Source organism: Pelobates fuscus, chromosome 10 (genome assembly GCF_036172605.1).
Source record: "Pelobates fuscus isolate aPelFus1 chromosome 10, aPelFus1.pri, whole genome shotgun sequence".
Classification (NCBI taxonomy): Eukaryota; Metazoa; Chordata; class Amphibia; order Anura; family Pelobatidae; genus Pelobates; species Pelobates fuscus.
This window is the reverse complement of record NC_086326.1, coordinates 108568428-108589953: the sequence shown is the minus strand read 5'-3', so window position 1 is coordinate 108589953 and position 21526 is coordinate 108568428. Positions and strand designations below refer to the sequence as shown.

The 21526-nt window shown below is 43.8% G+C and overlaps 1 protein-coding gene across 1 annotated transcript in view; it reads left to right on the top strand.

The window, feature by feature from the left end:
• Positions 1-20201, top strand: part of RTN4RL2 (reticulon 4 receptor like 2) — a 194593-nt gene extending 174392 nt beyond the window's left edge. The window contains exon 3 of the mRNA XM_063434834.1: positions 19479-20201. Coding sequence (XP_063290904.1) covers positions 19479-20135 — 657 coding nt within the window. The 3' untranslated portion in view covers positions 20136-20201. The remainder of the gene's footprint in view (positions 1-19478) is intronic.
• Positions 20202-21526: the final 1325 nt, after the last annotated feature.

Genomic DNA, 21526 nt, shown 5'->3' with positions numbered 1-21526 from the left:
AACCTCTTTATATGCAATTTATTTAGCACATTGAGATTTTTGCATTTTATTGTTCATTTTAAGCATATATGAAATATTTTAATAATACTTAAAAAGCACTGACCCCAATAAGATTGTAGTAGTTCCTCTTCTGCTCATTCCAAGGTTTTACAAAGGAACTATAATGTCTTGATTAGTGGCAGTGGATGGACTAACTTTGCCAAAAAGTTGTTAAGGTTTAGTAAACAGAATTCACAAAATAGCAGAATGCACACCTTTTGTAACTCTACTGTGGATACCTTAAGGGCCGTCTTTATGCATGGGCACGCTGGGCAGTTGCCCCTGGGCCCCACAGGCATAAAGGCCCCACCACATTGCCCATGTGCAAAGACCATCAGGGGGATCCTTTCATCTCCCCTGCTCGCCCACGCAAAGCCAGCCCCGCTTTTTCAACAAACAAAGTGCATTGTGCAAAATATAAGGCGCATAAAAATGATGTTGTACAAAAACAGATTTAGTTTAGCAGCTCAACACACGTGTAAGTACCTCTTAACTTAACACAAACTCATGCAAAACAATGTGGAGTGCTTTGAGTGGAAAGATACAGAGGCGGCTCTCTAATTAGGCGGCCGCCTAAGGCCTCGCACTTGCTGACTGTGTCGGGACCTCGGTCAGTGACCAAGGACCCGACACCAGGAGGGGGCCCGGCGGCCTACTGAGCAAGCCGCCGGGTGCGAGGCCCCTCCTGTCTGCCCAACCAGCCATCAGAGACCCCATGTGTCTCGCGAGAATTGGCCAATCAGAGCGTTGCTGCGGGTTACCACTGCAACGCTCTGACGGGTCTCGCAAGATACATGGTCTGCAGCTCTGTGGAGCTGCAGACCAGATATAATGGCCACCGGACCACCAGGCAGCTAACACTGGACCACAAGGGAATAAAGGTATTTAGTACCCCCCTCCTTCTCACCATCACCCCCTCTCAATATCACACCCCTCCCTCTCACCATCACCCCCTCCCTCTCACTATCACCCCCCTCTCACCATCACCCCCTTTCAATATCGCCCCCCTCCCTCTCACCATCACCCCCCTCCCTCTCACTATCACCCCCACTCACCATCACCCCCTCTCAATATCACCCCCTCACCATCACCTCCTCTCCCTCTCACTATAACCCCCTCTCACCACCACCCCCTCTCAATATCACCCCGCCCTCACATCACCCCCTCACAATCACCCCCCTCCCTCTCAAGATCACCCCCTCTCACCATTACCCCCTCTCAAGATCACCCCCTCTCACCATCATCCCCTCTCACCATCACCCCCTCCCTCTCACCATCAACCCCCTCCCTTATCACCCCTCTCACCATCACCTCTCACCATCACCCCCCTCACCATCACCCCCTCTCACCATCACCCCCTCTCCCTCTCACCACACCCCTCTCTCCCTCTCACCAACACCCCCTCTCCCTCTCACCATCACCCTTCCTCTCACAATCAACCCCTCTCTCTCACAAAATCACCCCCTCTCCCTCTCACCATCAACTCCCTCTCATCATCACACCATCACCCCCTCACACCATCAGCCCCCTCTCCCTCACACCATTACCCCCACCTCCCTCACACCATTACCCCCACCTCCCTCACACAATCACCTCCCTCACACCATCACCTCCCTCTCACCATCACCCTCACCTACTCATACCATCACCTACTCACACACAGGATCACTCTCCCCCCCCCAACACACACACAGTATCACACCCCTTACACACACAGCCTCCCCAGACACACTGTTAACATCCCCTCACACTGTCACCTCCCCACACGTCATCACCCCCCTACACTGTCAGCCTCTTCATGCATCCACACTCACATTAACCACTCCTAATCCTGTTAATCTCACCCCCTCCAAACTCACCTGCCCTCATTCTGCCACACTCGCCCTGTTACATTAACCCCCCTTAATCCTGTCACACCCGTCCCTCCTACCATGCCACAATTGCCCTGACACACTTTCCTCCACTCGCCCTGTCACACTTCCCCATCAAATCATGTCCTGCTCCCTCTCCCTCATTCTCTCTCACAATCCACCCACCCTGCCAATGGTTCTCTGGAAAGGAAGGAATCAAATTGACAAAATATGGTGCAGTATATCTGGACAACTGGAGTGGTTTGAAAGATATATATGTAACACACTCACATGGCATAGAGCCTAGGGAGGATAGGCTCAGGTCACAATCGCATGGGGTATTTATAGATAATACCAGACTTCTTCTATATGAAGACCCACGTGCTCAGGAGAAAAAGAGGGAAATGGAACAATGTTCCTAGTGTATTATCCTCAATGCATAAATATAAAGAGAATAATGCAAATAACTGCTCAGCTTTTAGAGAGCCACAAAAGCTGGGCTCTCAGTGTTATGGGCACTGTGCCTTTAAGAGGGCACAACTCTTCTTTTAAAAGCAGGAAGTTTCAGGAACTCACAGGACTTGTGTAGATTAAAACAATTTATTCAAACCAAAATGATTAAAAGTAAATACAAATAAACCAAATACAATAAGGTAGTAGTCCCAAAGAGTGTCCTGATCGCCCAAGACGCGTTTCACCTTGATCAAAGGCTTTCTCAATCGGATTCTTGCTCCTCATTTGTTTCCCGTGTATATACCGGGAGATCTTCCTGTGATTGGTCCTTGTGCAATATAATCAACCAATCGACCGGCCGGTATGCGGATGTGTTTTCGCTCAGCTGATAGTAGTTCCCTTTACGTAAACGGAAGTGACGCGTCGGAGTCTTCATAATCTCAATACCTGTTCGGTTAGATCACCATTTTCAGTGTTGCCATTTGCCCCATTCATCCGTGCAAAGCAGCACATCGGACAAACTCTAGTCCATGCTGCCCAATGGCAGTTTTCTTAGCAATATCACATTTCAACACAATTTATATATATAAAAATAAATAAAAGAAAAGAGGATATCAGTAAAACATATTCCTAATTAAAATATACTTTTCATTGGAGTACATTACTGACTTCACTTTCAATTTGAGATCTAAATAAAATAAATCTTAAGGCGTATGTAACTCAGATAAGCAAATATGTATACTATTAGGATAATACACAGTTAATATATAATTGCTGACATGAAGTCAAGAGTGTAATTCATAACAAACCAAACACCTAAAACCCCATACAGAAGGACATAAAAAAGGTATACATAAAAAGTAAAATATATATATATATATATATATATATATATTAAACTACAAAAAAATAGCTATAAAAAAATGAGTTCAAAGTCGTTATTTAAACCCTGTGGATGTAAAGTGTCTAGATCAAAGATCCATTTCATTTCTGATTGTACAATTTTGTAAGTTATGTCGACTACCCTCAAATTTATTTTCACCTTTTGAATCACTATTATGAAACTTTTTTAAAATGTAGTGTTATGTTTAACAAAGCCATTTCTCAAATTCCTAATGTGTTCTTGTATCCTCACTTGAAGAGGGCGAATGGTACGACCTATATATACTAATCCACATGGGCAGGTCATCATATAGATTACTCTCTTGGAATGGCAGGTGATGATGTCATTAATTTTAAAACTTTAAGGGCCAGTATTTAGATTTAGCTTTTTTTCACTTGTTTACTTTGGACATTAAAATCATATATAAAAGATATCTGACTTTCATTGGATGTCATTGGTTTTTCTTTGTATTTCAAAAGAGTGTCTCTGTTTCTAAGAGCTACGTCTTGGTATGCAGTATTTAAAAGTTCTCTATTATATCCCTTATCTGAAAAATCATTGATGATTTTATGTGCCTGTTCTTGAAATTCTTTTGTGTCTGTACAGTTTCATTTAATTCTTAATAACTGGGCTTTTGGTGCATTAAGAAACCAAGGAGAATAGTGATAGCTGTTTTCTTGAATATAACTATTCACATCAACTTTCTTAAAGAAAGTGCTAGTCTTAATGTTGTTGTCTTCAATATAAATATTCAAGTCTAAAAATTCAACTGAACTCTTATTGCACTTTTTCGTCAGTTTTATGCCCCAGTCATTGTTCTCAAGATGTGAACACCTTCGGCTCCCTGGGATGCACACTGACGCTGGAGAGAGAGACCGGTTGTCTCCTCTCCCTGCAAGGAAAACTGCCGCTGGGAAGGAGGGATGGAATACTTCGCCATCGCTGCCTGCCATTCTGCTTTAGATTGCAGTTCCTTGATCAGTAGGTTCCTCGTGGACTGTACATCTTTCTCAGCTGGGTTGGGCCGAAGAGAGCCAGCTATCTTTTCAGCGTATCATTAAACTGTGCGTCAGTATAGCTGAGCACCATGCTTGCTCAGTGTCTCCAGGATGCTGCTCTTCGCACTAGGATGCCATCCCACCCCTGCCACCACTGTAAAGGATCACCTGGCACCCCAACTAGGTACCTCCGTTGATGGATGCTCCTAGTGCTTCCCGAGGGCTCCAAGCACTCCACTTGACACCATAAGCACTGCAGATCCCACAAACCACGGCAGCTTGCTTGGGGTCTCGCCATCTCCTACCCACCCTGGACCTACGACAAGGCTCCAGGATCCAGTGGGTGAACCTCTCTTTCCCCAGAGAGTGAAGCAGGAACAGGAACAAGCTCTTTCAAGAGCTTAGTGATTATTTAAGGGAGTATGAAGAGCATAGCAATTCCTTGTATCAGATTCCCCCAATAAGAGACAGGACTCTAGATTGAGGGTGAAGTAGAACAGAAGGTTTAATGGTACAGCTGCTTCTTTTATACAGTATTTCCCCACAAGGTTAGCGCCCACGTGGACCTTGTGGGGCATAGGACATGAAATGCACAATCCAGTAAAAACAGAGTCTTTACGTTTGAACACTCCCAGTTACTGTACACAAACCAACCCCTCTGCCTGTGATACAATTAACAAAGACAATGGACTAACTCAATTACCACAGGCAGAAAAACACACATTTTTACCCAAAACACAGAAAACACCCCAAAACACCACATATCCCCACAAATTACATCCCTGGATATCCCTGATCTGGGTGAACAACATATCCAAAAATCACCCAGATCAGAGCAGGGGTTCAAAAGTTTTCTGGAAGTCTCTTTTGATCGACCGCAAGCATAGCTTTCATGCCCAAAATAGTTCCACAGATTTAGGTTGCGCAGCCGGTCTATTTCCAATACTAAGTTTCGTTCGTGCAAATACCCAATGTTAAAGTGGCGTTCGAATTGTCGAACGCTGTTCGACTCCCGTCGAATCGTCGAAGTTGCATAGCAGGTAAAGTTCAGCTGTGTTTGTGCCGTCGCGTGTCCGATTTGAGTTCCATGAACTCGACGGCAAAACACGGTTGGCCGTGTTCGGCTAAACAAGATGGACGCTGCCACGTGTTCGACTGTACGATTGGCGGCCACTTCGGCTGTTTCCGAAGTGCCATTACGAAAGTGCAAATCTTTTCCAATAATATTTAGAGGGGCAGGAACAGTGTCTTAAAATCCAATAAGCCCAAATAGGGTTTTTTAATTGGCAATACACCCCAGGGGCCATAGTCCCAGGGCAAGAGGCTGGCAAGCAGGCCTCTCCGAAAGCCAGTGGCGAAGTGTAGTTCGTCACAATACGTTTATTTTTGTAGATTATGATGGGTTGCAAACCTGGTGACCTAACGTCGGTACATAGACGATATTTTTTTAATTTTGGAAGGAGACAGCGTATCCCTAGAACTTTTCTTTACACATCTTGAGAACAATGACTGGGGCTTTAAACTTACGAAAAATTGCAGTAAGAGTTCAGTTGAATTTTTAGACTTGAATATTTATATTGAAAACAACAACATTAAGACTAGAACTTTCTTTAAGAAAGTTGATGTGAATAGTTATATTTAAAAAAAAAAAAACAGCTGTCACTATTCTCCTTGGCTTCTTAATGCACCAAAAGCCCAGTTATTAAGAATTAAACTAAATTGTACAGACACAAATAAATTTCAAGAATAGGCACAAAAAATCATATATGATTTTTCAGATAAGGGATATAATCGAGAACTTTTAAATACTGCTTACCAAGAATTAGCACTTAGAAACAGAGACACTCTTTTAAAATATAAAGAAAAACCAATGACATCCAATGAAAGTCAGATATCTTGTGATGTTAATGTCTAAAGTAAACAAGTGAAAAAAGTGATCTCTAAATATTGGCCCATTTTAAAAAAATGATGAAACACTTAATGCACTTTAAGAGATTAAAGAATTCACACATCCAAAAAAATCTGAAAAAAAGTTTTTAAATTTATGACATCGTCACCTGATATTTTTAGAAAGCAATCGAATGTGGACTAGTATATATAGGTCGTACCATTCGCCCTCTTCAAGTAAGGCTACAAGAACACATTAGGAATGTGAGAAATGGCTTTGTTAAACATAACGTATAACTACATTTTAAAAAGTTTTAGAATAGTGATCCTAACAAATTACAATTTTTAGGAATTCAAAAAGTGAAAATAAATTGGGGAGGGGAGACGACATAATTCCAAAAAATGGGACAATCAGAAATGAGATGGATCTTTGATCTAGACACTTTATATCCACAGGGTTTAAATAACGATTTTGAACTATAATTTTTTTATAGCTATTTTTTAGTAGATATATGTATATGTATATATATATATATATATATATATATATATATTACTTTTTATGTACCTTTTTTATATCCTTCTGTATGGTTTCTAGGCGTTTGGTTTGTTATGGATTACACTTTTGACTTCATGTCAGCAATTATATATTAACTTCGTATTATCCTAATATTAAACATATTTGCTTATCTGAGTTATATAAGCCTTAAGATTTATTTAATTTAGATCGCAAATTGATACAAGTGAAGTCAGGAATGAACTCCCATGAAAAGTGTATTTTAATGAGGAATATGTTTTGCTGATATCCTCTTTTCTTTTCTTTTATTTATTTATATATATATATATATATATATATATATATATATCAATATATATATATATATATATATATATATATTAATTGTGCTGAAATGTGATATTGCTAAGAAAACTGCCGTTGGGCAGCATGGACCAATGTTTGTCCGATGTGCTGCTTTGCACGGACGAATGGGAAAAATGGCAACACTGAAAATGGTGATCTGACCGAACCGGTAGTGACGTTATGACGCATCACTTCCGTTTACATAAAGGGAACTACTATCAGCTGAGCGGAAACACACCTCCGCATACCAGCAGGTCAATTGGTTGATTACAGGGCACGAGGACCAATCACAGGAAGATCTCCCGGTATATACATGGGAAACAAATGAGGAGCAGGAATCCGATTGAGAAAGCTTTTGAACAAGGTGAAACACGTCTCAGGTGAACAGGACACTCTTTGGGAATACTACCTTATGGTATTTGGTTGATTTGTATTTACTTTTAATCATTTTGGTTTGAATAAATTGTTTTAATCTACAGAAGTCCTGTGGGTTCCTGCAACTTCCTGCTTTTAAAAGAAGAGCTGTGCTCTCTTAAAGACACTGAGAGCCCAGCTCTTTTGGCTCTCTAAAAGGTGAGCAGTTATCTGCATTATTCTCTTTATATTTATGCATTGTTCCATTTCACTCTTTTTCTCCTGAGTAACTGGGTATTCATATAGAAGAAGTCTGGTATTATCTATAAATACCCCTGCGATTGTGACCTGACCCTATCCTCCCTAGGCTCCATGCCAGGTGAGTGTGTTACATATATATATTTCAAACCACAACAGCTGTCCAGATATACTGCACCATATTAAGTCAAGTTGTTTCCTCTTTTAGATATTTCACTTATAAATTATTCCCCTATTTAAGGGTTAGCGTTTAATACTAGCGCTCCACTGGGTCTATTTGATGTGGTATATCTTTCCACTCAAAGCACTCCACATTTGTTCCGCTCCACTTTTTGCCTTCCATGCCAGTGGGGAGATCAAAGCTCAAACAGACAAACAGATACACAGACAAAGAGATACAGACACACATGCAGACAAACAGACACACACACACACACATAGAGACAGACATTCAGATACAGACATTCACACACACACACACACACACACACAAACATGCAAACTGTTAAAAACACCCTCCTGTTTCGTACATTTTAGGTGCAGGAAAGTGACTTCCATGGGGTCCAGTGACTGGGTCAGACTGATGGGAGTCAGAGCTCTCACTCTGATTCCCTCCTCTCCTTCCCCGGTGCTCTCCTCCCGCATAGCTGTATTTAAGCTGAGAGGAAGTGATGGCTTTCTCCAGCTCTGACAGGAAATTAATTGCCATTGGGTGGCCCCAAGAGCATGGGCCACCCGATGGGCCGCTTCAATGCGGCGCCGGCGCTTGTTCTGCCGGCCGGAGCGCACCACAATGCCGGCGGACACCCTGGTCGCAGGGGTGTGACTGCAGTAGTTCCGCCACTGCATACTGACATACACATACATACTGACACACAGATACATACTGACACACACACACATATACAAACATGCAGACACACGCATATATACATGCACACTGAGACACACACATATACAGCTCAGATTTCAGCCACCCTTCTGTTTCTTACCTTTTTGGTGGAGGATGGCTGGGACTGATGGGAGTCGGTCTGGCTCTCCCTCTTCATGACCTCCGCTCTGTCTCTCCTCCCTCCCACACGGTGTTAAGTGGTGTATTTTGATTTTGTACTGCCCTAGGCATGACTGAACTTGGTTGCCACCCCCAATCTAAATTTGCCCCACCCCTTCCTGCCAAGGCCACCTCTTTTTTTGGACCCACCCTTTACTCTTATAACTCCACCTCTTCGTACCTCATCCTTTTAAGCACACACTGACATATACACACACTGTTTAACCAACATACTTTTACTGACTGACAACACGTCCTCACGCATACACATACACTGACATACACTCACTGTCATAAGCTCAACTCTGTTTAACCGACACACACTGACACAATCACTCACTGACAGAAACACACTGTCACATGCATATACACTCACCGACAGACATAAACTCTCACTTATTTTACACACTCTGACAGAAAAACACATATATTCGCTGACACAATCACTGACAGACACACACACTCATTGACAGATACACATGCTCATTTACTGACAGACACACACTCACTGTCACACTCACAGACACACAAACACTGACAGATAAACTCACACACTCACTGACAAACACAATGGCAGTCACCCATGTCACTGACAGGCACAGATTCTCACTGATTTGAAACACACTCAATGACACACACAAACATTCATTGACACCGACAGGAGTTATCCTGTTCTTGCTCCCACAATCAACATACATTCAAATATTCCCTTGTGAAGCACCTGTTGATGGCTACAAACCAGCTTAACCCCAATTTCTGGAAGAAATTAATCCACCCTTTGATGAAGGATTGGATACAAAAAGTTGACAATATACATATCTTGGAGGAAATATGCCACTCACTAACCTACAAATACTCCCAAGAAAAGCAGATATGGGATCCTTGGATCTCCTTCCTCCAACAGCAACCCTTTATTGGTCAACAATCGGATTAATGCAGACTGCGTATTATCATCTCTGCACATACACATGGCTTTTCTCTCTTCCCACGCAGCAACCCCCTTCCTCTTTTTGTGGATCCCCATATGGGACACCCGTTGGTTATATTAATGATATCCACTACCTTTTATACACTATGCTCTGTTACGATCACTAAATTAGTTTATGGCTACACGTTTATTCTATGTAAACATTGGTTTTACAATGTCATACCTGAGATCTGTTTACAAACCAACGTTACCACTGTCTATGTTTGACAGAAAAGAATGTGTGTGATATTAATTTCTCTCTCAATGAATCATATGGAATGATGTAACACACCTATATCCAATGTTACTTTTGTTTAATATTCTTCCATGTATGTATCCTTTTCATATCCAAATAAAAAATGTAAACCAAAACTAACAGACACTTACACACACTCATAAATTATTATTTGTATTATTATTATTATATTCTTTTATTTATGTCCACCCAGCATCCCTAACCTTGGGAGAGCTGAAGTGGGTGGATCCTGACTGAAAGCAAAGATAAAGACTGACAACACTGGCAACCAGACTGAGCAGATTCACCAGAGAAGCAGAGAATAAGAGAATAAATGCCCTGTTTACTATGGAACCATCCACAGCTGAAAGGTAACCATATATCTACCCAAGACCCACCCAGAGTAGAGACTAAGAAAGAACCATTAGACATGTGCAATTTGTTTCGGTCCGAATATGAATTTGGACGAATTTTGGGCAATTCGGACATTCGGGTACTTCCGAATGGCCAAATTGGCAAATTGCCTAGGTCCCGAAGTTCCGAAATTACCGAATTTCCGAAGTGCCGAAGTTCCGAATTACGAAAATCCAGAATTTCGGAATGCCGAACCGAAAATTTTCCCCATGCACGTGCCTAAGAACCATCACTTAACACCAAGTTCTAGTGGTTATTAGACCCAAAAGCAGACCAATGCATGCTCCCAGAACAGTTCACATCACAGTGAGAGATATCCAACAACGAGTAACTCACATGAAGAGTTGATCAACCAAAGGACCTGATATGATCTACACTTACTGGATAAAGAAATTAATAACCCTGCATGAATGCCTTGCAGCACAAATGAACCAGCTACTAGCAACAGGTTCCAACTTTGACTGGCAAACACAAGGCAATACTGTCATGAAGGACCCTCACAGGGGAACAATACCATCTAACTACAGACCAATCATCTGCCTCCCCACAACATGGAAGGCTGTCAGGCATCATAGTCTCCAAGATCGATGGGCATATGAGTCAGTACACGAGCAATACTCAAAAGGGGATTGAAACTGACACCAGAGGATCAAAACACAAACTGTCACAAGACCAATCAGTCACAAGGGATCCCAAGACCACACAAACCAATCTGTGCACAGCCTGGATTGACCACAAAAAGTCTATGATACAATTTCACATTCCACATATATAAATACAGTAATGACTGGCTCTGTATAGAGCCAGCAAGACACTTCAAGAGCCTTCATCAAGAACTCGATGGGCAAGTGAACACAACTCTAGAAGCCAATTAGAGGATAATAACACAAGTGAACATTAATTGTGGCATATACCAAGGTGATGCACTATCACCAATGCTTTTCTGCATAGGCCTCATCATGAAGAGTAGATATAGTTATAGATTCAAGAGTGGAGCTACCAAAAGCCACCTAATGCATGTGGACAACATCAAGATGTATGCCAAGAGTGAGCATGGACATTGACTCATTGATCCACCTAACTAGGATATACAACAAAGACATCAAAATGTTTTTTTAGCAAAAAGAGGGAAGATTCCTTCCTGCTTCCCCTCAGTGTGCTGCAGTAAGAGGAGCAAGTGGAGGCTGCCTTTAGCTCCGCCTCACATCAGATTTGGCTCCACCCAAACTATCCATGCTGTACTCCTGCTGTTCTCCTGTCGGCCCCTGCATGTGAGCTGTGTGGCTGCCTGGAGCCCCTGCTGCTATGGCGCCCTGTGCAGGCACACAGCTCACAGGCACATGTCTGGCCAGCCCTGGTGGTACCCCCTACCTTGTGGCACCGATCAGGGCCGCCACCAGAAATTTTGGGGCCCCTGACAAAGCACAAGGTCTGGGCCCCCCCGCCCCATCCCCCCGGCCCGCCCCATCCCCCCAGGCCCGCCCACGAGTCCGCCCACAGGACTCTTACCTAGTCCGCAGACAATGATGCAGGACTGAATGTGGTGTGTATAGTGGAAGTGAATTAGAATGTGTGTAATGGATGTAGTGTTTGTGTGTATTAGATACTGTTTGTGCAGTGAATGCAGAGTCTGTGTTTGTGTAGCGGATGCAGTGTGTGTAGTGGATGTAGTGTGTTTGTGTAGTGGATGTAGTTTTTGTGTGTACTAGATGCAATGTGTTTAGTGGATGTAGTGTGTGTTTTAGATGCAGTGTCTCTGTATAGTGAATGCAGAATGTTTAAATGTGTGGTGGATGTAGTGTGTGTACTGTGAATACAGGATGTTTGTGTAGTGGATGCTGTGTGTATAGTTAATGCAGAGTGTGTCAGTGTAGTGAATGCAGAGTGTGTGTCAGTGTAGTGAATACAGTGTGTTAGTGTAGTGAATACAGTGTGTTTAGTAGATGCAGTGTGTGTTAGTGTAGTGAATGCAGTGTGTGTGTTAGTGTAGTGGATGCAGAGTGTGTGTCAGTGTAGTGAATACAGTGTGTGTGTTAGTGTAGTGGATGCAGTGTGTGTGTTAGTGTAGTGGATGCAGAGTGTGTGTCAGTGTAGTGAATACAGTGTGTGTGTTAGTGTAGTGGATGCAGTGTGTGTTAGTGTAGTGGATGCAGTGAGTGTGTTGATGTAGTGGATGCAGTGTGTGTGTTAGTGTATTGAATGCAGTGTGTGTGTTAGTGTAGTGAATGCAGTGTGTGTGTTAGTGTAGTGGATGCAGTGTGTGTGTCAGTGTAGTGGATGCAGTGTGGGTTGTCAGTGTAGTGAATGCAGTGTGTTAGTGTAGTGAATACATTGTGTTTAGTAGATGCAGTGTGTGTTAGTGTAGTGAATGCAGTGTGTGTGTTAGTGTAGTGGATGCAGAGTGTGTGTCAGTGTAGTGAATACAGTGTGTGTGTTAGTGTAGTGGATGCAGTGTGTGTTAGTGTAGTGGATGCAGTGTGTGTGTTAATGTAGAGGATGCAGTGTGTGTGTTAGTGTAGTGAATGCAGTGTGTGTGTTAGTGTAGTGAATGCAGTGTGTATGTTAGTGTTGTGGATGCAGTGTGTATGTTAGTGTTGTGGATGCAGTGTGTGTGTGTGTGTGTGTGTTAGTGTAGTGGATGCAGTGTGTGTGTTAGTGTAGTGGATGCAGTGTGTGTTAGTGTAGTGAATGCATTGTGTGTGTTAGTGTAATGACTGCAGTGTGTGTGTTAGGGTAGTGAATGCAGAGTGTGTGTTAGTGTAGTGAATGCAGTGTGTGTGTTAGTGTAGTGAATGCAGTGTGTATGTTAGTGTTGTGGATGCAGTGTGTGTGTGTGTTAGTGTAGTGGATGCAGTGTGTGTGTGTCAGTGTAGTGAATGCAGTGTGTATGTTAGTGTTGTGGATGCAGTGTGTATCTTAGTGTTGTGGATGCAGTATGTGTGTTAGTGTAGTGGATGCAGTGTGTGTGTTAGTGTAGTGGATGCAGTGTGTGTTAGTGTAATGACTGCAGTGTGTGTGTTAGGGTAGTGAATGCAGTGTGTGTGTCAGTTTAGTGAATACAGTGTGTGTGTTAGTGTAGTGGATGCAGTGTGTGTTAGTGTAGTGGATGCAGTGTGTGTGTTAATGTAGTGGATGCAGTGTGTGTGTTAGTGTAGTGAATGCAGTGTGTGTGTTAGGGTAATGAATGCAGTGTGTGTTAGGGTACTGAATGCAGAGTGTGTGTTAGTGTAGTGAATGCAGTGTGTGTGTTAGTGTAGTGAATGCAGTGTGTATGTTAGTGTTGTGGATGCAGTGTGTGTGTTAGTGTAGTGGATGCAATGTGTGTGTCAGTGTAGTGAATGCAGTGTGTATGTTAGTGTTGTGGATGCAGTGTGTGTGTTAGTGTAGTGGATGCAGTGTGTGTGTCAGTGTAGTGAATGCAGTGTGTATGTTAGTGTAGTGGATGCAGTGTGTATGTTAGTGTTGTGGATGCAGTGCGTGTGTTAGTGTAGTGGATGCAGTGTGTGTGTGTTAGTGGTGTGGATGCAGTGTGTATGTTAGTGTTGTGGATGCAGTGTGTATGTTAGTGTAGTGGATGCAGTGTGTGTGTTAGTGTAGTGGATGCAGTGTGTGTGTTAGTGTAGTGGATGCAGTGTGTGTCAGTGTAGTGAATGCAGTGTATATGTTAGTGTAGTGGATGCAGTGTGTATGTTAGTGTTGTGGATGCAGTGTGTATGTTAGTGTTGTGGATGCAGTGTATGTTAGTGTAGTGGATGCAGTGTGTATGTTAGTGTTGTGGATGCAGTGTGTGTGTTAGTGTAGTGGATGCAGTGTGTGTGTGTTAGTGGTGTGGATGCAGTGTGTATGTTAGTGTTGTGGATGCAGTGTGTATGTTAGTGTAGTGGATGCAGTGTGTGTGTTAGTGTAGTGGATGCAGTGTGTGTGTTAGTGTAGTGGATGCAGTGTGTGTCAGTGTAGTGAATGCAGTGTATATGTTAGTGTAGTGGATGCAGTGTGTATGTTAGTGTTGTGGATGCAGTGTGTATGTTAGTGTTGTGGATGCAGTGTGTGTTAGTGTAGTGAATGCAGTGTGTATGTTAGTGTAGTGGATGCAGTGTGTGTGTCAGTGTAGTGAATGCAGTGTGTATGTTAGTGTAGTGGATGCAGTGTGTATGTTAGTGTTGTGGATGCAGTGTGTGTTAGTGTAGTGAATGCAGTGTGTATGTTAGTGTAGTGAATGCAGTGTGTGTGTTAGTGTAGTGAATGCAGTGTGTATGTTAGTGTTGTGGATGCAGTGTGTGTGTTAGTGTAGTGAATGCATTGTGTGTGTTAGTGTAGTGGATGCAGTGTGTGTGTTAGTGTAGTGAATGCATTGTGTGTGTTAGTGTAGTGGATGCAGTGTGTGTGTTAGTGTAGTGAATGCATTGTGTGTGTTAGTGTAGTGGATGCAGTGTGTGTGTTAGTGTAGTGAATGCATTGTGTGTGTTAGTGTAGTGGATGCAGTGTGTATGTTAGTGTAATGAATGCAGTGTGTGTGTCAGTGTAATGAATGCAGTGTGTGTGTGTTAGTGTGTTTACTAGTGTATGAATGTAATGCAATGAAAGTTATTCCCCCCTCCCTGTTTCTTACCTGGTTCAGGGAGTGGGGAAGATTCTTTGATCCTTGGTGGTCCGATGGCATTCTGCCCCCCCCCCCCCCCCCCGGCTCCCTGTATTTGCAGAGGGGGCCCAGCAGACTGCAGGAGCACTTTCCAGCATTTCCCTGTTTCTAACTCCCGCGAGACGTGGTTTGCGCGTCGCGCGGAGCGTTGCCATGGTAACCCATGGCAACGCTCTACCGACCGCACATCTCGCGGGAGTTAGAGACAGGCAAATGCTGGAAAGTGCTCCTGCAGTCCGCTGGGCCCCCTCTGCAAATACAGGGAGCCGGGGGGGCCCGCGGCTGCACATATATATAGCGATGATCGCTATATATATGTGCAGAGTGTAATTGTGGGGCCCTGGACTGCCAAAGCAGTCCGGGCCCCCCAGGACCGTCGGGCCCGTGACAACCGTCACGGTTGTCACCCCCTGATGGCGGCCCTGGCACCGGTGGCGGACCGCCCTCCCCCCAGCCCCCTCCTTAGTACGCCACTGAACATAGGACATATAACAACAATACATAAGAACACTCATGGGTCAAAACTGCATAGCTGCATATAAATAAAGAATATAATAATTGTAAAATTGCACAATGTGCACCCCAAAATGTTATAAGGCTTACTTTGCAAAAAAGCCTCTTTGACAATCCAGTACATAGTAGCCAGGTGCAAGTTGTTAGCAGGGACAGCATACTTTGAGAGGCACAACCAAGTTGTGTATCTGGACAGATTATAGTCCAGTGGGAGATACCACAAAGGGTAGTTGAGAATGACAGGGTTAAGATACTGTGTGACATTTAGATCCAGTCAGACAAGCAAGTAGTGACCAACCAATCTGATATTGTGATAATAGATAAGGAATGGAGGACTGCAGTGGTGGTGGATGTTGCAACATCCAGTGACTATAACATCAGGACGAAGGAGCAATAGTAGTCCCAGTTGTGATAGAAGCACTCAGGGCTGTGAGCCCCAAGCTTCAGCAGATTCCAAGTGGAACATGTGAGATCTCTGTCCAGAAGAGAGCCGTTCTAGAACAGATAATATACTGCGCAGAACCCTCAGACTCCCAGGCCTTTGATGGATACACAATATATATATATATATATACCACCCAGAAGGGATGAGAATATCTGTTATTTTTATACTTGTATATTGTGTATTATCATAGGCGTGCGCACGGGGTGTGCCGGGTGTGCCTGGGCACACCCTAATCCCCGCGGCACGCCTATGTATTGAGACCGGCAGGGGCGATCTCAGGACCCCCCTGTCGGCTCATGCAGAGCCAGCGCTATCCAAACGCCGGCTCTGCTCTCAGCCTCCCTCCCCACCGACCCACAGGCAGGGAGGGAGGCAGGAGAGGACCGGCGGAGCTCTTGCCAGCAGCTCCGCCGGGTTCCTCTCGCGAGATCTGAGCGTTGCCGAGGCAACGCTCAGATCTCGTGAGAGTGAACTCTAGCCCCGCAGGCTAGAGTTAACTCACCACTGGAGCACCAGGGAAGGATGGCAGAACAAGGATCCCCCCTCCCAGGCATAAGGTAACAAGGGAGGGGGGATATTAACTGATCTGCCCCCACCTCCACTGGACCACCAGGGAATGTAGCAAGGAACAAGAATCCCCCCTCCCCACATAAAGTAAGAAGGGAGGGGGGATATTGAGTAATGTACCCCCACCTCCACCCCCCACAATCACCCACACACATACAGCACCCACACACATAAAGCACCCACACACATAAAGCACCTACACACATACAGCACCTACAGACATACAGCACCCACAGACATACACAGCATCCACACACAGCACACACACACACACACACATACAGCACCCACAGACATACAGCACCCACACACATACAGCACCCACAGACATACACAGCACCCACAGACATGCACAGCACCTACACACATACAGCACCTACACACATACACAGCACCTACACACATACACAGCACCCACACACATACACAGCACCAACAGACATACACAGCACATACACACATAAAGCACCCACAGACATACACAGCACCCACAGACATACAGCACCCACAGACATACAGCACCCACAGACATACACAGCACTTACACACACACAGCACCCTTACACACATTACACAAACAGCACCCTAACACACAGCACACAAACAGTACCCTCACAAACACAAACAGGACCCTAACAAACACACACAGCACACTACCAGTACCCTCACACACAGTACATTAACAGCACCCTCACAAGTGCACACACACACACAAACAGCACCCTCACACACAGTACATTAACAGCACCCTCACAAGCACGCACACACAAACACCCTCACCCACATAGTACACTACCAGCACCCTCACACACACATCACACTAACAGCACACACACACACAGCTGTGTATGTATATATGTGTATATGTATATATACACATATATATATATACATACATACTTACATATATATACGCGGCGTGTGCTTGTGCTCTAGGGTGCACACCCTAATGCAATAGGCTGCGCACGCCTATGTGTATAATATCATCGTACCACACCTATACTATATTAAAGGGACACTGTAGGCACCCAGACCACGTCAGCTCATTGCATCCCATCACCCTTAACCCTGCAAGTGTAATTATTGCAGTTTTTAATAACTGCAATAATTACCTTGCAGGGTTAAGTCCTCCTCTAGTGGCTGTCTACCAGAGGGACTTCTGGCTTCTTAGGTGACTTTTGGTCATCTAAACAATGCTGGGTGTCCTCATGCTGTGCATCTCCGTAGTAAAGCAGTGAAAAATGGAGAGGTCTAATGAGCACGCATGTGGCCATTGCTGCACATGCGCATTAGGTCTCCCCTGTCGGCGGGGGAGGACCGTGGGCACAGCCAAGCGTCATCGGCACTGTATTCAGGTAAGTGACTGAAGGGCTTTTAACTAATTCAGCGACGTGGGATGGAGGGTGGGAGGGAGGGGGGCACTCCAGGATTCTCTAGTGCCAGGAAAACAGGTTTGTTTTCCTAGCACTAGAGAATCCCTTTAAACTCACATTGCAATCATGTTGCTACTTTGGCACACTTATATATGCACACATATACACACTGATAAACACACTCACGTACACTCTGCTACATGTGTGTTATTTAGCATTACAAACCTATGTATGTTGCCAGTTAGTATCTTGGTGTATGTGTTTGCCTATGAATGTGTATCTACTGAGAGCATGTGTATCCATGTATCTGAGAGCATATGTCAGTGGGGCAGCTGCTTGTATTGTGTTGTGTGCATGTGGGACTGCTTTTGGTTGTGATGTGTGTATGGAGAGGCTGTGTTGTGTGTGAAGGGTTATTGTGTGTGTATGAGCGCGACTGTGGGAGGGTGCCTGTGTATAAGGATGACTGTGTATGAGGTAGGCTCTGGTAAAGAGGAATGTGACAGAATGCATGTGGTGGGGTGTATGTGACCATGTGTGAGGAACTGAGTGTGACAGGGTAACTATGACAGGGTGGCTAAGAGGGGGTTCATATGGGAGGTGACTGTATTCAGGTAGCTGGGCGTTCATCCTCCCGACAAACGGTTATGTTTTGTTTTTTTATTTTATTGCTTCCCCCATTCTGCTTACCTTTTGGACATGTCCAGTGGGCATCCTCGTGCTCTAGTGTGTCTGACTGTCAGGCACGCCTGACGACCTCTACAGTCTCTGACAGGTAAGTGAGCATTTGGAGCGACCTGCACCCAGTCGGAGAATCAGACTTGCACTTAGAACAGCGCTGGGCTGGATAGGGATATCTATAGATCTCCCAACAGGCCCATGCAGCCTCTATGGGGCAGAGCAGAGCCAGTGCTTTAATGGCTGTACCAGCTCTGCAGTATGAGCAGAAATTCTAAACTAAATTATTTAGCAAAACATACTTTAATTTGCAATAGTTAACGTCGTGTATACACGATTGTGCAGTATGCGTGCATACCATGGCAATTGTGTAAGCATTAGTCCAGGCATTAAGGGGTTACTATGTTGGAGACAAACCTTTTTCCAAATGCCATGCCTGCAATGTCAAGGTTTTTGCATACTTTTAGTGCAGGGTTCTTCATTAACAGCCTGGGGAGCTCCTGAATATGTGCCTGTAAACTGCAAAGAGTACAAGCTGTTTGGCAAGCAAATAAGCAAGAGTATGGCACGTTTCTCACGATCCATCTCCCCTTTACTGAGAGAGAAGTCGAAGCACGAAATTAGTAACTTTCCAAGGGCCCTGTGAGGTCTTAATCTGGCTCTGATTGTCATAAACAATAAGCGACACAATGAAAATCAAATCTGAGCCCAATAAATTACAGTTTTAAGCTGCATTAAAAAGTAAAAAAAAAAAAGTACTTATATCATCAAAAGATCACATTGTCTTGGGTTTAATCTTTGTCTTCTTATACCTGACTAATTTGTCTGACATAATATGTATATTCTCTCTGTATGGTAATATACAACATATTAAACTGTTTACTGATCTAGAGTCTTTTACTCCTACATGACTCCTACTGCCACCTGTTATTCCTTCTTTATCATCCTACACTTAGAAATCCCTCTGTTTCCACTAATGAATAAAATCTTTTTTGTTTTCATTTTTTTTCAGGATGGTCTGTTCCGCGACCTCTCCAATCTTACCCAGCTCTTTCTACATGGGAATCTCTTACAGTCACTGCCAGCTGGATCCTTCTTTGGTCTCTCTAGCCTGGACCGTCTCTTGCTGCACAGTAACCGTCTGGTATCAATCTCTCCAGCAGCCTTCAGGGGATTAAGCAGCCTTACCATTCTCTTTCTCTTCAATAACAGTCTGCCCTCCCTCCCAGGAGACTCCATGCGCTCTCTCCCATCATTGCAGTTTCTACGCCTCAATGGAAATCCATGGCACTGTGACTGCAGCTGCCGCTCCCTATGGGGCTGGTTTCGCTCCACTCCAGGGATATCTAGCTCCCCTGTGACCTGCACATCCCCACCAGCCCTCAGGGGGAGGGAGCTACGCTCCCTAGAGGAACGAGACCTGCGATTCTGCAGCTCGCATAACCCTCCTCCCACTGGGAATCTGTCAGGTTTATCTTTCTCCCCTAAACCTTCCTCCTTTTATAGGGGACAGCCAGCGCTGGGAGAGGGAGATGTCAGGGATTGGGAAGATATGATAGGGGAGGGTACAGATAATGGCGGAGATGCAAATGGTGCAAGTGATACCAGGGGCTTTGGAATAACTTTACTGGTAGCTTTGCTCATCTGGGATGTAAATATAGACCTCTGACTTTACTCAGATTTTATGATTGAGATAATTACTGACAAATATGATACCCTTACTCCTTGTGCAAACTTTCTGAGAAATAAATTAATATATATTTACATATGTTTCTGTGATTATTTACAATTTTAACTGATTTGATTTTAAGATAGCTGAAATTATGGGCATCGTTACCACTCATTGGGACACAAAAACAGACATATTTTGCCCTACTAACAAAAAAATTTGGAGGTGAAGAATTAGTTTCCTCATAGTAACTAATTGATGATGTAGTTAGTGTAACTAGAGTGCAAATCTTAACATGCAGATTTATTTCTGGTCAGATTTACTTCGTGATCAGTGAGTTTTGAAAGATTTGTAAAAACATGATCAAACTGCCAAAGAGCGGTAAATAAGATAAACAAACAGGTTTATTTCCATTAACCAGGAAAGATGAGTACACATTACTTGTAGAGACTCTTGTATCTCTGACAGACACACATACACTCAGACAGACACACACTGGCAGACACATATACACACTCACTGACAGACACACATGTACACACACATTCACTGACAGAAACGCATACACACTCACTGACAGAAATACACACACACACTGACAGACACACACCCAATCAGAGTCACACACACACTCACTGACAGACACACACACACACTCACTGATAGACACACACACACACTGACACACAGATACACATTCATTGACGGAGGACATACACACACACTCACTGACAGACACACATACACGCTCACTAACAGATACATATACACTCTCACTGACATACACACTGTTTGACAGACACACAAACACACTATATATATATATATATATATATATATATATATACACACAATTTATATATATTTTTTAATTTACCCAGCCTCCCTAACTTTGGGAGTGCTGGCATGGATTTCCCTGGGGTCCAATGAGGATCCTTTTGATGTAGAATTATTAAAAATCTTTATTGAACTTGTACTGAATTATTGTACTAACTCCATTTTAACCTCACACTGTGACAAACCCTCCATTTTGTCCTCATTACCTGACAGATTCTCCATCTTAAACTACATTACATGACAGAATTTCCCAGTACATTTAATACAATGAACAGAGACTGTATTTTCTATAAAGACATAGCTGACTCCGGAATTATTGAATCTCCTGTAACATGCAACAAAGTATAACCAAGGCCAGAGCCAAGGCCATGAGAACACTGTACTAATGAAATGTTCTATTCATAAAAGAACTGTCAGACCTTCCGGCATTCGCTAACCGTGGACTTCCGGGTTCTCGGAGCGCGGCCACTCCCCCTCCTATGACGCGGTCGTTCCCAGGATTCATAGAGAGACCGCGTCAACACCACAGTGCTGGATCAACTCGAAAGCTCCCG